The 14,498-nt window shown below is 38.2% G+C and overlaps 1 protein-coding gene across 5 annotated transcripts in view; it reads left to right on the top strand.

The window, feature by feature from the left end:
* tec (tec protein tyrosine kinase) overlaps nt 1–14,498 on the top strand; it is a 149,744-nt gene that overhangs the window by 107,967 nt on the left and 27,279 nt on the right. For all 5 annotated transcript variants that reach the window (XM_073064702.1, XM_073064701.1, XM_073064700.1 and 2 more), the window contains 5 exons: nt 2,870–2,935; nt 6,342–6,396; nt 10,021–10,100; nt 11,252–11,379; nt 13,386–13,460. In XM_073064702.1, coding sequence (XP_072920803.1) covers nt 2,870–2,935; nt 6,342–6,396; nt 10,021–10,100; nt 11,252–11,379; nt 13,386–13,460 — 404 coding nt within the window. The remainder of the gene's footprint in view (nt 1–2,869; nt 2,936–6,341; nt 6,397–10,020; nt 10,101–11,251; nt 11,380–13,385; nt 13,461–14,498) is intronic.

Raw genomic sequence — 14,498 nt, forward strand, 5'->3', positions numbered from 1 at the left:
AGAACTGTGAGGGAGAGGTGGGGGGCAATTAAAAAAGTTTGAGAAATGTCACTCCACTCTTTATGAAGGGAGGAAGGCAAAAGAAAGGAAATTATAGACCAGTTAGCCTAACATCAGTGGTTGGGAAAGTGTTGGAGTCCATTATTAAGGACGAGGTTCCAGGATACTTGGAGACTAATGATAAAATAAGTCAAAGTCAGCATGGTTTCTGTAAAGGGAAATCTTGCCTGACAAATCTGTTAAGAGTTCTTTGAGGAAGTAACAAGCAGGGTGGACAACGGAGAGCCAGTGAATGTTATTTACTTGAATTTTCAGAAGGCGTTTGATCAGGTGCCACACATGAGGCTAATTAACAAGATAAAATCATATGACATTACAGGAAAGATACTGGCATGGATAGAGGAATGGCTGACAGGCAGGAGGCAGCAAATGAGAATAAAGGGGGCCTTTTCTGGTTGGCTGGCAGTTTTCCTTAGGGGTCAGTATTGGGACCACTACTTTTCACATTGTTTGTCAGTGATGTAGATAATCAAATTGATGGCTTTGTGGCAATGTTTGCAGATGATATGAAGATCAATGAAGGGGTAGGTAGTGCTGAGGAAGCAATGCAATTGCAGCAGGACTTTGACAAATTGGAAGAATGGGAAAAAATTGTCAGATGGAATATGGTGTTGGGAAATGTATGATGATGTATTTTGGTAAAAGGAAAAATAGTGCAGATTATTACCTAAATGGAGATAAAATTCAAACATCAGAGGTGCAAGAGAGACTTCGGAGTCCTCGTGCAAGACTCCCAGAAGGTTAATTCACAGGTTAACATTTCAGGCCAATATCCTTCATCAGGACTGCAATAACTCTGAGCACCAGTGCCCCACAAGGCTGTGCACTCAGCCCCCTGCTGTACTCACTGTACGCCCATGATTGTGTAGTCATGTTTCCATCAAACTCAATATATAAGTTTGCTGATGACACCACAATTGTAGGCCGTATCTTGGGTAATGATGAGTCTGAGTACAGAGAGGAAATTAAGAACCTGGTGGCATGGTGCGAAGACAATAACCTATCCCTCAACGTCAGCAAGACGAAGAAATTAGTTGTTGACTTCAGAAGGAGTAGCGGACCGCACAACCCCATCTACATTGGTGGTGCGCAGGTGGAGCAGGTCAACAGCTTTAAGTTCCTCAGGGTGAATATCACAAATGACCTGACTTGGTCTAACCAAGCAGAGTCCCACTGCCAAGAAGGCCCACCAGCGCCTTTACTTCCTGAGAAAGCTGAAGAAATTTGGCCTGTCCCCTAAAACCCTCACTAATTTTTATAGATGCACCGTAGAAAGCATTCTTCTAGGGTGCATCACAACCTGGTATGGAAGCTGTCCCGTCCAAGACCGGAAGAAGCTGCAGAAGATCGTGAACATAGCCCAGCACATCACACAAACCAAACTTCCATCCTTGGACTCACTTTACACCGCACGCTGTCGGAACAGTGCTGCCAGGATAATCAAGGACATGACCCACCCAGCCAACACTCCCGGAGGAAAGCAGGACAAAAAGAGAAGGTTCAGGAGCTTGAAGATTCGTACGGCCAGATATGGGAACAGTTTCTTTCCAACTGTGATAAGACTGCTGAATGGATCCTGACCCGGATCTGGGCTGTACCTTCCAAATATCCGGACCTGACTTGCACTACCTTACTTTCCCTTTTCTATTTTCTAATTATGATTTATAATTTAAAATTTTATTATATTTACTTTGGTTTGTACTTCAGGGAGTGCGAAGCACAGAAACAAATATCACTGTGATGATTGTACGCTCTAGTATCAATTGTTTGGTGATAATAAAGTAAAGTAAAGGTTGAGTCTGTGGTAAAGAAGGCAAATGCAATGTTGGCATTTGTTTCAAGGGGAATAGAATATAAAAGCAAGGAGATAATGCTGAGGCTTTATAAGACACTAGTCAGGTTGCACTTGGAGTCAACCAAGTTTTGGCCCCCATATCTCAGAAAGGATGTATTGTCATTGGAGAGAGTCCAGAGGAGGTTCACAAGGATGATTCTGGAATGAAGGGGTTAGCACATGAGGAGTGTTTGGCAGCTTTGGGCCTGTACTCACTGGAAGTTAGATGAATGCTGGAGAAACTCATTGATACCTACTGAATGTTGAAAGGATTAGATAGGGTGGTTGTGGAGAGGATATTTTCCCTAGTGGGGTTATCCAGAACTAGAGGAGGGCACAGCCTCAAAATTGAGGGGCGATCTTTTAGAACAGAGGCAAGAAGGAATTTTTTTAGCCAGAGAGTAGTGAATCTGTGGAATGCTGTGCCACAGACTGCGGTGGAGGTAAAGGTATATTAAAAGTGGAAGTTGATAGTTTCCTGATGGGTCTGGGCATCAAAGGATATGGCGAGAAATTAGGTGTATGCTGTTGAGTGGGATCCGGGATCAGCCATGATGAAATAAAGGAACAGACTTAGTGGGCTGAATGGCCTATTTCTGCTTCAATGTCTTATGGTCTTAATCGATGCTCATGCCACAGGTTGGATGCTACCCAGAGAGAATATAAGTTGTTGCTCCTCCAACCTGAGTGTGGCCTCATCACAGCAGTAGAGGAGGCCATGGACTGACAACTGAAATAGGTAGCTACTGAGAGATACTACTTTTAGATGGTCTAAAGTTTTGCATTAAATCTCTCTACCCATATATGAAAGTGAACAACTGACATTAGAACCATGAAGCCATTGAAAGAATGAATAACTTTAGAATTGATCTGTTGCACAGTTTCAGACAGTTAATATAAAGCCAAGACCTAAAATACAGGTAAATGTTAAAGGTACTTGTATCAACAGATTTTTTTGATTTTTTTTCTTTACAGAAATGAGGGTTACATACCAAGTAATTATGTTACTGAGAAGAAATCCAGTAATTTAGAGAAATATGAGTAAGTCAAACAGTTTTCTATTTCTATCATGTTATAGATTTTGTTGTATGTTAAATTAACCTAAGTTTTAACTTAGGATAGCACGAGTTTAATTCCCACTCCAGACAGATGTTCAAAATCTAGGCTGATGTTTTGATGTCATACTGTAGGACTGCTTTGTTGTCAGATGTGATACTAAACTGCTCCCATGGCATTTTTCAGAGACAGATGTGATTTTTCCTGGTGGTATTGTGCACAATGTTTATTTTTCACCCAGGATCCCAGAAGGTTATTTTTTTTGCTACTTACGTAACCATATTGGTTGTTACATCTCTATACCTTGCAATATTGACTATGCTCTGAAAACACTTACAGTACTGGTTTTGAAATGCTTCGAAATACCATAAAGTTGTGAAAGTTGCCATATAGCTGCAAGTCTGTCCTTCCCCCTATGTTCTTGTTCCACTCCTTCTCTTTCTTATTGTCCCTGCTCATCCCTTTCTCTTTCGTCCCATCTCTATCCATCCTCTCTCCTTTCCCGAATAACCTCTATATTTGCCCTGTGCCCTTTTGCTCCTTTCCCTCTAATTTTATCTTTGTCTTGATATCATAGGGTCCCTTTTTCCACCTCAGTCTCTGGCTGATTCCCACCCTCCCCCACAACAATTATTTTCTCCTTCCTAGTCAGGGGTTCCCAACCCACTTTTTATGCCACGGACCTCTACAATTAACCATGTTGGGAACCCCTGCATCTCCTCCCTCCTATTTTTCTCTCTACTTCCTCCCATCTCTCCTTCTTCAGAAGATATTGTAAGCACAATACATAATGCCATGGAAGCAGCAGAGACTGCATGCAGAGCAGAACACTGTGCTAGTGGGTTGAAAAGCCCTTTCGGAAGGAGGGTTCAGCAGTTTTCCAAATGGAACCTTGGCAACAAAAGTTCACAATGTCTGTGCTTCAATAAGAGCATTATCACTGATATCTGTATCAGTGCTACAGCCATAGCTACAGCTTCACAGTTAATGCTTGATTGATAACCTGTAGGGTTCATGATGGCTGTCAATCAATCATTTACGCTAATCCTATTTTTGTTTTATTCTCATTTCAACAATTATTCATCTACGCACTAGAGGCAATTTAGAGTGGCCCAACTATCCCATCAGCCTGCATTTGTTTGGGTTGTGGGGGGAAACCTGAGCACCTGGAGAAAGCCCATGCAGTCACAAAGAGAACATGCAAAATCTACACAGACAACACCCAAGTCAAGATTGAATTCAGGTCTCTGGTGCAGTGAAGAAGCAGCTGTGCTGGCCGTGCCACTGTCCCACTCCCCCCCCCCCCCCCCCCTTATATTGTCAGTGACCTGTTAAGGTGACATTGGCAGTGAACTTTCTGGCCAGGTAGGATCTAGAGGGGCCTTCTTTTCCATCCATTATAATATTTTTGAGGCCATCAATAGTTTTTGTTAGAATAGATGTTAAAATAAACTTGTTCTGCCAGAGACCAGAGATAAACATTGAGCAGCACATAGGTTAACTCTTCTTCAGTGACCTGAGCCATCTAATAGGGCTTTGGTTTAATTATTGTTAATCCCAAAGGCAGCACTTCTTATAGTGCCAAATGCTCTCATTACTGCACGAAGTGTCAAACTAAGGTTTATGTAACCTCACACACAAAATGCTGGTGAAACACAGCAGGCCAGGCAGCATCTATAAGGAGAAGCACTGTTGACGTTTTGGGCCGAGACCCTTCGTCAGGTTTATGTAACCTGATTGGAAGGTGAAAGTGTAATCAAAACTGAGGCACAGCTGCCAATGATGTGAATAATAATAGCTTTTGAAAATACAGGTCTTCTCCATTAATAGTAGCCCTCTCATTCACACTACTTTGTTAGATGAGGCTTTCTTTTCATAGAGCATGTTGACTCTCACCAACCATTTTCTAAAGACTGTGTTTGTGACATTTTTCTGATATAATTCTAAATGGCCAGCAGTTCCATATTTTCTTCTTCTTTTCTCAAATTACAATGCTGCACATTTTCCCATTCACTCCAGAAATCATCATGAATCCAAGTAATTTTCAAAGATCATAATCAGAGTCGTTCCAATCCATGCAACAGTCTTAAAATAGGTTAATCATTGGATGAGGGTGCAGGTGGCATGACTAGCAAGTATGCAGATGACATCAAAAAGGATTTTGGCACACCAGCATGACTTTTTAAAATATAATATGATATAATTTACTAATATTTAGTCCTTTTATCAACTTGGAATATCTCCAAACTACAGCAGGCAAATATCATACAATTTCCATAGGCAAAAGTGTAAATAACTGGTTATAAAACATTGAAAGCTTGCAACACTGTGTGTCAGACAGAGTGGTCAGCAGCACTGGGGCTCCACAGGGGACTGTCCTGTCTCCCTTTGTCTTCACCATCTACACCTCGGACTTCAACTACAACACAGAGTGTTGCCATCTTCAGAAGTTTTCTGATGACTCTGCCATAGTTGGATGCATCAGCAGGGGAGATGAGGCTGAGAACAGGGCTACGGTGGGAAACTTTGTCACATGGTGCGAGCAGAATCATCTGCAGCTTAATGTGAAAAAGACTAAGGAGCTGGTGGTGGACCTGAGGAGGGCTAAGACACCGGTGACCCCTGTTTCCATCCAAGGGGTCAGTGTGGACATAGTGGAGGATTACAAATACCTGGGGATACGAATGGACAATAAACTGGACTGGTCAAAGAACACTGAGGCTGTCTGCAAGAAGGGACAGAGCCATCTCTATTTCTTGAGGAGACTGAGGTCCTTTAACATCTGCCGGACAATGCTGAGGATGCTCTACGAGGCTGTGGTGGCCAGTGCTATCATGTTTGCAGTTGTGTGCTGGGGCAGCAGGCTGAGGGTAGCAGACACCAACAGAATCAACAAACTCATTCGTAAGGCCAGTGATGTTGTGGGGGTGGAACTGGACTCTCTGACGGTGGTGTCTGAAAAGAGGATGCTGTCCAAGTTGCATGCCATTTTGGACAATGACTCCTATCCACTCCATAATGTACTGGTTAGGCACAGGAGTACATTCAGCCAGAGACTCATTCCACCGAGACGTAACACTGAGCGGCATAGGAAGTCATTCTTACCTGTGGCCATCAAACTTTACAACTCCTCCCTCAGAGTGTCAGACACCTGAGCCAATAGGCTGGTCCTGGACTTACTTCCACGGCATGATTAACTTGTTATTATTTAATTATTTATGGTTTTATATTGCTGTATTTTTTCACTATTCTTGGTGCAGCTGTAATGAAACCCAATTTCCCTCGGGATCAATAAAGTATGTCTGTCTGTCAAACAAACAAACTATAATGCTGGGGATGCAGTTTGCTGGAATGTTCCTAATGCACTGATCTGTTTTCCTTTTTTGTCTAGGTGGTATTGCAAAAATGCTAATAGAAGTAAAGCAGAATATTTACTAAAATCTGAGGTAATGCTCAAATAAGTTTCTTTTTAGTTACAAAGAAATTACACATTTTTTAAAAAAACAGGTTGGGTGAAATTATTGATAAAGCCAAAAGAAATAGCACAAAGTCTGGGGCTACTTTTACAGTATTTCTTAACATTGCCTTTTCTTGCAAAATGTCAGATGTAGTAGTTGATATGTCAGATATACATGGTTAATATGTTACATATTTCAGTATTATTACAAAATGTTAAAACATTTATAAAAATTTATAAAAAGTATATAACACTTATAAAATGTTATATACTATATTCAAATAAAATTTCTTAAGTCATAAAGCTATCCTCAGCTCAAATTAAATTAAAAATTGCCCTGTTCTAGTTTGAAGACATTTCAGCAAAATTTCATCAATGTCACCTTGAATTATTTGTATTGATCCATTTCATAATCACTGCATATGCAGATAAGACATATTTTCCTTCAGTTTTATGAAGCAACATCAATTCTTAACACATCCATGCTTCTTCTGTCCCCTGTTCCATTTCTTGCTTGATTAAGTCATTTCGCTTGATCAGGAGCTAAGCATCTTCCCAAAGTTACTACATTACAGAAAATAAACCCCTTTAAAGTCACTTGTTGATGTAGTGCTATTACATTAGAACACAGCCCCATAGCTTCACCATAGCCATGACCGATTTTGGTCTACCTCTGGTGACTTGTCATTCTCTTTCAAGAATCTATCTACCTCTGCCTTCAAAATATTCAAAAACTTATTCCCCTTACCTTTTTGAAGAAGAGTTTCAAAATTATAGCATTCTTTATTGGAAAAGAATGGGAAGCTCATCTCAGTTTTAAAAGGTTTTAAAAAATTACTTTTAAACAGTTATTCCTTGGTTTTTATTCTCCCATGAAAAGAAACATTCTTTCCACATCCACTCTCTCAGCACTCTATGGGATCTTTTATATTTCAATCCAAGTCCCCTGTAACTTCTCTGAATTCCAGTGGATACAAGCCTACCATTTCATGTACCATGAGCCAATATTCTTTCCATCCTAGCTCTCGTGTCAGTCTATACACAAATAATGTTCTTCCCTGCAAGTGTTGCACACACATATCCAATAGAAAGATTAGTGCGGGAGCAGGTAGCTTCTTTTTGCTTTGTCTTACTGTTTCCCAAAATTAGAATGTCCCTGACAGCAGTACAATTTAGAGAAATACAAGATGTTTTTTTTCTGGTTGTAAAGAGCATCAGAAAATTTAACCACCTTAAATTTCAATTTGCTTTTTAAATCATACTACAGAAGTGTTCTTGAATGTGAACAACTGTTTTGTTTATATTAGTTTGAGCTTGCTTGATGGTTGTGATACCTTCCATTAGGTTATAGTGGGTAAGCATAGACGTGGGAGTCTTGTTTTCATATTTTGCCTAGCTGTTCCAAATAAGGCAAAATTAAGCTAGTTAACGAGTAACTTCCTCTTTATTTTTTTATCTTGGGGCTTGTCTGATGAGAATTCTATTTTCCAGCACCATTTAACAACTGTCACATTGTGACGAAGCACCATTGTCTAGAGCTCAGTCACTTGTAGGCTGACATTCAAAAGAAGGCTAGGAAAAAGGGTAGATTGCAGATTTCAATTGCTATTTAACTTTTCCATTCTCCTTTTTAGCCCTCTCCTGATTAAATTTTTGTGATCTCAGTGAGTTATCTGCCTCTGAGACCCTTTACTTTGCAACTCAGTCCAAAACCCTGATTCTCCTTGCCCTACCTAGTGTTTAAATTGTTCTTTTATTTATCTGAGGATGACAACAAAGTGTTAGGAAGGTCAGTGATATGTTAGGCTTTATTGCCAGCTGTGTATTGTAAGTACTGTCAATTATTCTGATCAAGGTCCCAGATGGAGTATGGCAAACATATGCATCTCCTTGTGTGATTGAGTATACTTAACTGAGAGGGTACCACAAAGTTTCATGAGATTGATTACTGGGAAGGGTGGATTTTCCAATGACAAGAGATTGAGTTAGTAAGGTCTATATCATCTGTCATCTGGCATTTAGAAGAATAAAAGGTAATCTAATTGAAATCCAGAAAATTCTGTGAAGGCATGTTGAAGTATAGCTTCCCTTGGAGAACCCAAGAAAAGGATCATTATCAGGTTAAGTGATCAACTATTTAAAGCTGTGATGTGGCTAAATTTCTCCACGTAGTGAAGTGAGTCTTTAAACTGCCTTAGTCAGTAGGTTCCAAATGCTCAATAAGTTCAGTTTATTCAAGAGTAATGTTGATCAAGATTGTTTTTGCCGATGTACCAAATGGTCATTCCTGATCCAATGTCGTTTATGTTCTTATCCAAGAAGTATGTTGTCCTCTCGCAACAACCAAAGAAAATACAAGCTCAAAACCTAACTGCAACTTTCGTGAAATTGGAGCTAGATGACTTTTAAAATATTGTTTTTGTCAATTCTGCAGTATTGCTTTTGTCACATTGGTTGTCTCTCTAAGGTATTTGAATAGAAAACTTGCAATCTCAAGATCTTGGGCTCATTAGTTGATGAAGAACCTTTGAAGCATAATTATCATTATAACATAGGTGATACAATGAGAGTTAGGGCATAATAAGATTATCTGTTTTCAGGCGGTCATTGACAGCTAAATGTTGGTCAGATTGAGATTTATTATCACTGTCTTATATGGCATGAAATTTGTTATTTTCCAGAGGCAGTACAATTCAAAGGCAGAAAATTTCTATAAATTACCAAATAAGTAAACAGTGCAAAAAGAAAGATAGGTAGTGTTCATGAGTTTGTGGACTGTTCATAAATCTGATGGTGGGGTGGTTGAGGTGGAAGAAGCTGTTCCTGAATCATTTGAGTGTGGGTCCCTGACAGTAGTGACGTGAAGAGGGCGTCCCACATGGTGAGAGTCCTTAATAATGGACGGCACTTTCTTGAGGCATCATCTCCTAAAGATGTCCCCAGTGGTGGGGAGGATTGCTCCATGATGGAGCTGGCTGATTCCACAACTGTCTGCAGCCTCTTATGATCTTGTACACTGGAGCCTCCATACCAGGAGCTCTCCACCGTACTTCTGAGTCTCCGATGTACAAAATCTTCTCAAAGTCCTAATGAAGTGGAGCCATTGGTGCACTTTCCTTGTGATTGCATCTATGTGTTGTGCTCAGGACAGATCCTCTGTGGTGTTGACAAGCAAGAACTTAAAGCTGCTCATCCTTTACACTTGCTGACTCCTCAGCAAACATTCAGGAAGGATTTGGGCTACGTATGGTAGCCTTTGGATGAAAAACTAACTTTGTTTCCTTTCCAGAGATGCTGCCTAACCTGCAGAGTGTCAATCGGTATCTCAATTCAAATATGGCAGCTCTGACTGTCTCATACCCATGAAATACTTTATTGAAATGCCTGCTGAAATGACATGTTTTAACTCCTGTAGAGAAGAATAAAATTCATAACCTTCTGTTTATGTGTATGCCATCCCAATCAGGATTATAAAAGTAAAATGCCTTCAGTTTATTCATTAAATTTATATTAATTCAAGGGGATTTTGAGGTAAAATCAACTACTAACTTTGTACTTGTTCATTTTGTTTGATATTACTTTGTGGAGATGTTAATTTTTATTTATTTTACAGGATAAAGAGGGAGGGTTTCTTGTGAGAGATTCCAGCCAGTCTGGGATGTACACAGTGTCTCTTTACACCAAATTTGGAGGGTAAGCTTTCAGTTTATTTACTTATGGGTTATTTAGTTTAATATTAGAAATATTCTTTTTCCCACTTGGTGTGATTGGGAAGACTTTGAACCGCTTGCATCTGGCATTATGACATACAGATTTGATTCTCACATCTTGGATTATTTAAGCAAATTATAATTTGGATGATTACTCATTTTTCACCTGTACAGAACTGTTAATATTTTTGAATGCTTGTTTCAATAACTAAGCATGCCTTTTATTTGGGTATTTCAACTACAGTTTGGTTTTTGAAAGACGAACTGTTGGCAGTTGAATTTTGGTTGACTTAGTTGTTGCTGGCTTATTTTACTGCAAAAAGAGCTGTGGGGTGGGGGTAGGGGGGCACTGAGGTGAAGTTGGTTAGAGAAAACTACAGGATTTTGACCTCTGAAGCAGACTTCTTTTATTTTAATTTTTTTTTACGCTAAATATGAAGCAAGGTGTGCAATCCCAAAAGTATGCCAGCCATTTACAGGGAAAAAAGAAATACAACAGAATTTATGAAAAATTATGTAAAGAGACAAAACTTTATAAGCAATCAATCTGCAAAAGAATACAAGCTATGCAAATGAAAAAAACTAACACTGAGAACATGAATTGAAAGTGAGTCTGGTTATAAAATCAGTTCAGACTAGTGGTGATTGAATTCTTTCCTGAATTATGTAAGCATTTGCTAAGGGTACAGAAGAGGGAAGTAGACAAGAAAAGTGAACTAGGTGCTAGCAGAACACCAAGACTTTCAGTGAATCTATACAAATCCTTGAAAGTAAGAACAAATCAAGAAGACTTCTTAAAAAATGCACGTGGGATGCGCCTTGTTCACAGGAGAATAGGTTTGGAAGGAAGCTATACTAAAATTTTCTGAAACATTTTCAATACTTTATGTTGGGAAAAAGGATTAACTGGAATTAAGTATTTTTTAAATTGGCTTCAGTTTACTCTGGTGTTTGGAGATTTGATGGAAAATTCAAAATTATGGAAGATTTAATGAAATAATTGATCATTTTCTATGTTGTATGTATTTAAAATAATTGGCAAAAATCAAAGTTAATGTGAAATCATAATCACCAGTGTTTCTTTGAATAAATGTAAAGAATAATTGTTGACTTCACATTATGTTTTTTCCCCAGAGAGGGATCTATTCGACATTACCATATAAAGGTATCTGAGACACCTCACAGACTGTACTATCTGGCAGAAAAGCATTTGTTTGATAATATTCCTGATTTAATTGAATATCATCAATACAATGCAGCAGGTAATGTGGCTATCAAATCTTGTTGGCAATGATGTAACATTCTTAACCATTGAATTAGTATCTGATACAGTAATTGGTTCTGTGTGATATTGTTTGAATTATCATGACATAAGGAAGGCAGAATTGAGAAACTGGAAAGAAAAGCAGTAGTGGCAGGGAGGTGTAGGAAAGAGAAAGAAGCAAATAATAAAGTAATAAAAACCTGGTCAAAAGGAGAAAAAAAATCTCAGTGTCAATTGATCCAAGATTGGAGTCAGACTATGTATATAACAAAATTTAGAATTGGAAGTTTCATTAGCTAAATGAAAATGCATGATGAACAGTCAGATCTGATGACCAAATGATCTTGCATACCATACTTTCAAGACCTGAGCAAAGAGTGAGAAAAGTAATGGAGTAGACATGCTCCAGTTTCACCCACGTTCCAAAGATGTGGGGGTTAGTAGGTTAGTTGTTTGCATGGGTGTAAACAGGCAGCGTGGGCTTATTGGATTGGAAGAGCCAGTTACCATGCAGTGTTTCTAAATAAAGTATTAACAAAGTATCTTATCACAGCACCAGAACACAATGATGTTTAAGAAGTGGAATTAGAATCCACTTGGATAAAGTTCAGGAAGCAAACTGTACAATATTCTTTGTGTATGACTGGCCAAAAGCAGAGAGAGTGAGGAGAAATAATAGTGATACTTTATGGCTATTCCATAAAATTTTTGGTTAAGTTAGGCAAGAATCACTTGGACTAGTGATAATACATGATCTCAATATCTGTCCTGTTTAAAAAACCATTCAGAGCTTGAACTTGGAAAATATTATCAGCGAGTAGAGAAGTGTTACTTGATTTAATTCTGGAAAATAAAACATATTAAATAAGTACTACTCAGTGTGATTCAGAGATAGAAGCTACAGAAATAAAAAGGTTGGACTGGAAATAAGAAATTCTGGTACAGTAACATAGAATCAAGTCCAAAATAATTGTGTAGAAAAGTTAGATTGGCCATTCTTGAGATTGGTTTATGAAGGTAGTACAGAATAAATTTAGGTGTGAAGGTTTGGGAGCACTAGAAAAGCTATTAAATGTTTCATTTCATCCTTAAATTTGAAAATAAAGCAAATTGACTGGAAGTAAACAATGTTTTTGTTCAGTAGAGATGCAACTAATAATACAAATTTTGTGTGAATAATCCAAATCCATTATTTCATATCAAATTAATGAGTGGTCAGATATTTCGAAGGTATCTGAAAGGAAACTCATCAGAAACAGTTGAGTTTTAGCTTGTGTGAAAATGTGGCAGTATATCTAGAAAAATAATTGAGGAGAAAACAGTTAATGGGTAACATGAAAAAGTCTGCAGATATGTTCTTTATTGTCAGTGTGAAATTGGAAGTAATTTACCAAATTGGATTTGTGCTAGGTCATTTTTTGTTCATGCCACATGTTAATTTGAATATAAAGAACATGATACCAAAGCAAGCTAAAGATAGGAAAGTAAAATGAAATATTAACACAGATTATTGCAAGGTAACACATCTTGAAATAAAAAGAAACAAGAAGCTCAGTCTGTGGTGAGTTGCTGGGAGGATATTGTCAATGGAAAGATATTGAATTGTTTAGGGAAACACTAAGCTTTATGAGAACAAGTACAAAGCTCTTTAATGATGAAAATATATTGCGATAAGGTTTAAAAGGTACTGTGATGTTTTGAGATTTTAATTTGGAGCTTGATCATTGTAATAAATTTGTTCAAATCATGTTAAATTACTATAATCACTTCAGGGATCCTATTATAGAAAATAGGTTAAAGCCTCTGCTGGAAGGGACCGAGAATGATCTTTTTGCACATATTCGTGTGAATGACGATTGAGCATAGGGGATTATTGTGCTGTTTTCTAGTATGTCTCCTATCTCCTGGTACGGTGATTGTGATTTGGGATCCCAAGGCTGAATAAAAATAAATGCACTCTGTAAAAAGTAATGCCTTGATTAACATCATGAGCTTTCATCCTAGGTCTTGTCACGAGATTACGATATCCAGTGGGCCGCAAAGGACGATCTGCACCTAAAACTGCCGGCTTTAGCTATGGTAATATGTCCATATAATTACCTAATTCCTCAGTAGTTTTTTGCTTTGAGATTTCTGTTTTAGATTTGTGTCTTGTTCTTAGCTCTCCACACCATCCGAGCATACATTTAATGCCATATTTTGTTTTCTGTTGCTTAAACATTTAGTTGCTTATTTGTAGAACATCCAACCCAGTTCAATCAATAGGATTGTTAGTAGAACCAATTTGTTTTCTGGAGACAAATCCAGTTTAAAAAAAAATTGAGACAGTTGCAGCAACCCTTTTGATCTGCCTTCTTAGTAAGCAGATGTTTTGTCAACACATTCATAATTTTTCATACATTTTTCTAATGATTTTAATTATTTGTGATCTGATAAACATTTGAGCAATTATTATAAAGTATTTAATCTGGGTATAAAATTATTTTTTTCCAAACTGTGTTTGAGATTGCATGGAAATCTAGATGTAGAAAATGCTTTGTATTCAAGTATCATTTCATAAAGCAAAATGCCTTTGCTTTATAAAATGTTACTTGTATATAGATCTTTCCAGGGTTTTTTTTTGTATCTACAAGACAGCTTTTGTTTAGACATAGAAAACAGAACAGTGCAGCACAGAAACCGGTCCTTGGCCCATGATGTCCATTCCTACCATGGTGCCAATTTAAACTAGGTCTCAGTCACCTGAACTGTAATCCTTCATTTCCTGCCTGTTTGTGTGCAGCCTAACTGCCTCTTAAATGTTGCTGTTACATTAACTTGCCCCAAGGTACATGCTACTCTCTGTATAAATATAAAAACTTACCACATAAATCTCCTTTAAACCTTACCCCTCTCACCTCTATGCTGTACCCTATAGTATTTGACATTTCCGCTCTGGGGAAAAAAACTGAGCATCTATCCTACCTATGTCTCTCAATTTTATCTACTTAACATCACGTTGCCCCTCAGACTCTGCATTCCTGTGAAAACAATCTCAGTTTGTCCAACCTCTCCTTGTAGCTAATATTCTCTAATGCAGGCAAAATCCTGATGATCTCTTCTCTACCCTCACCAAAA

Source organism: Hemitrygon akajei, chromosome 13 (assembly GCF_048418815.1).
Source record: "Hemitrygon akajei chromosome 13, sHemAka1.3, whole genome shotgun sequence".
NCBI lineage: Eukaryota > Metazoa > Chordata > Chondrichthyes > Myliobatiformes > Dasyatidae > Hemitrygon > Hemitrygon akajei.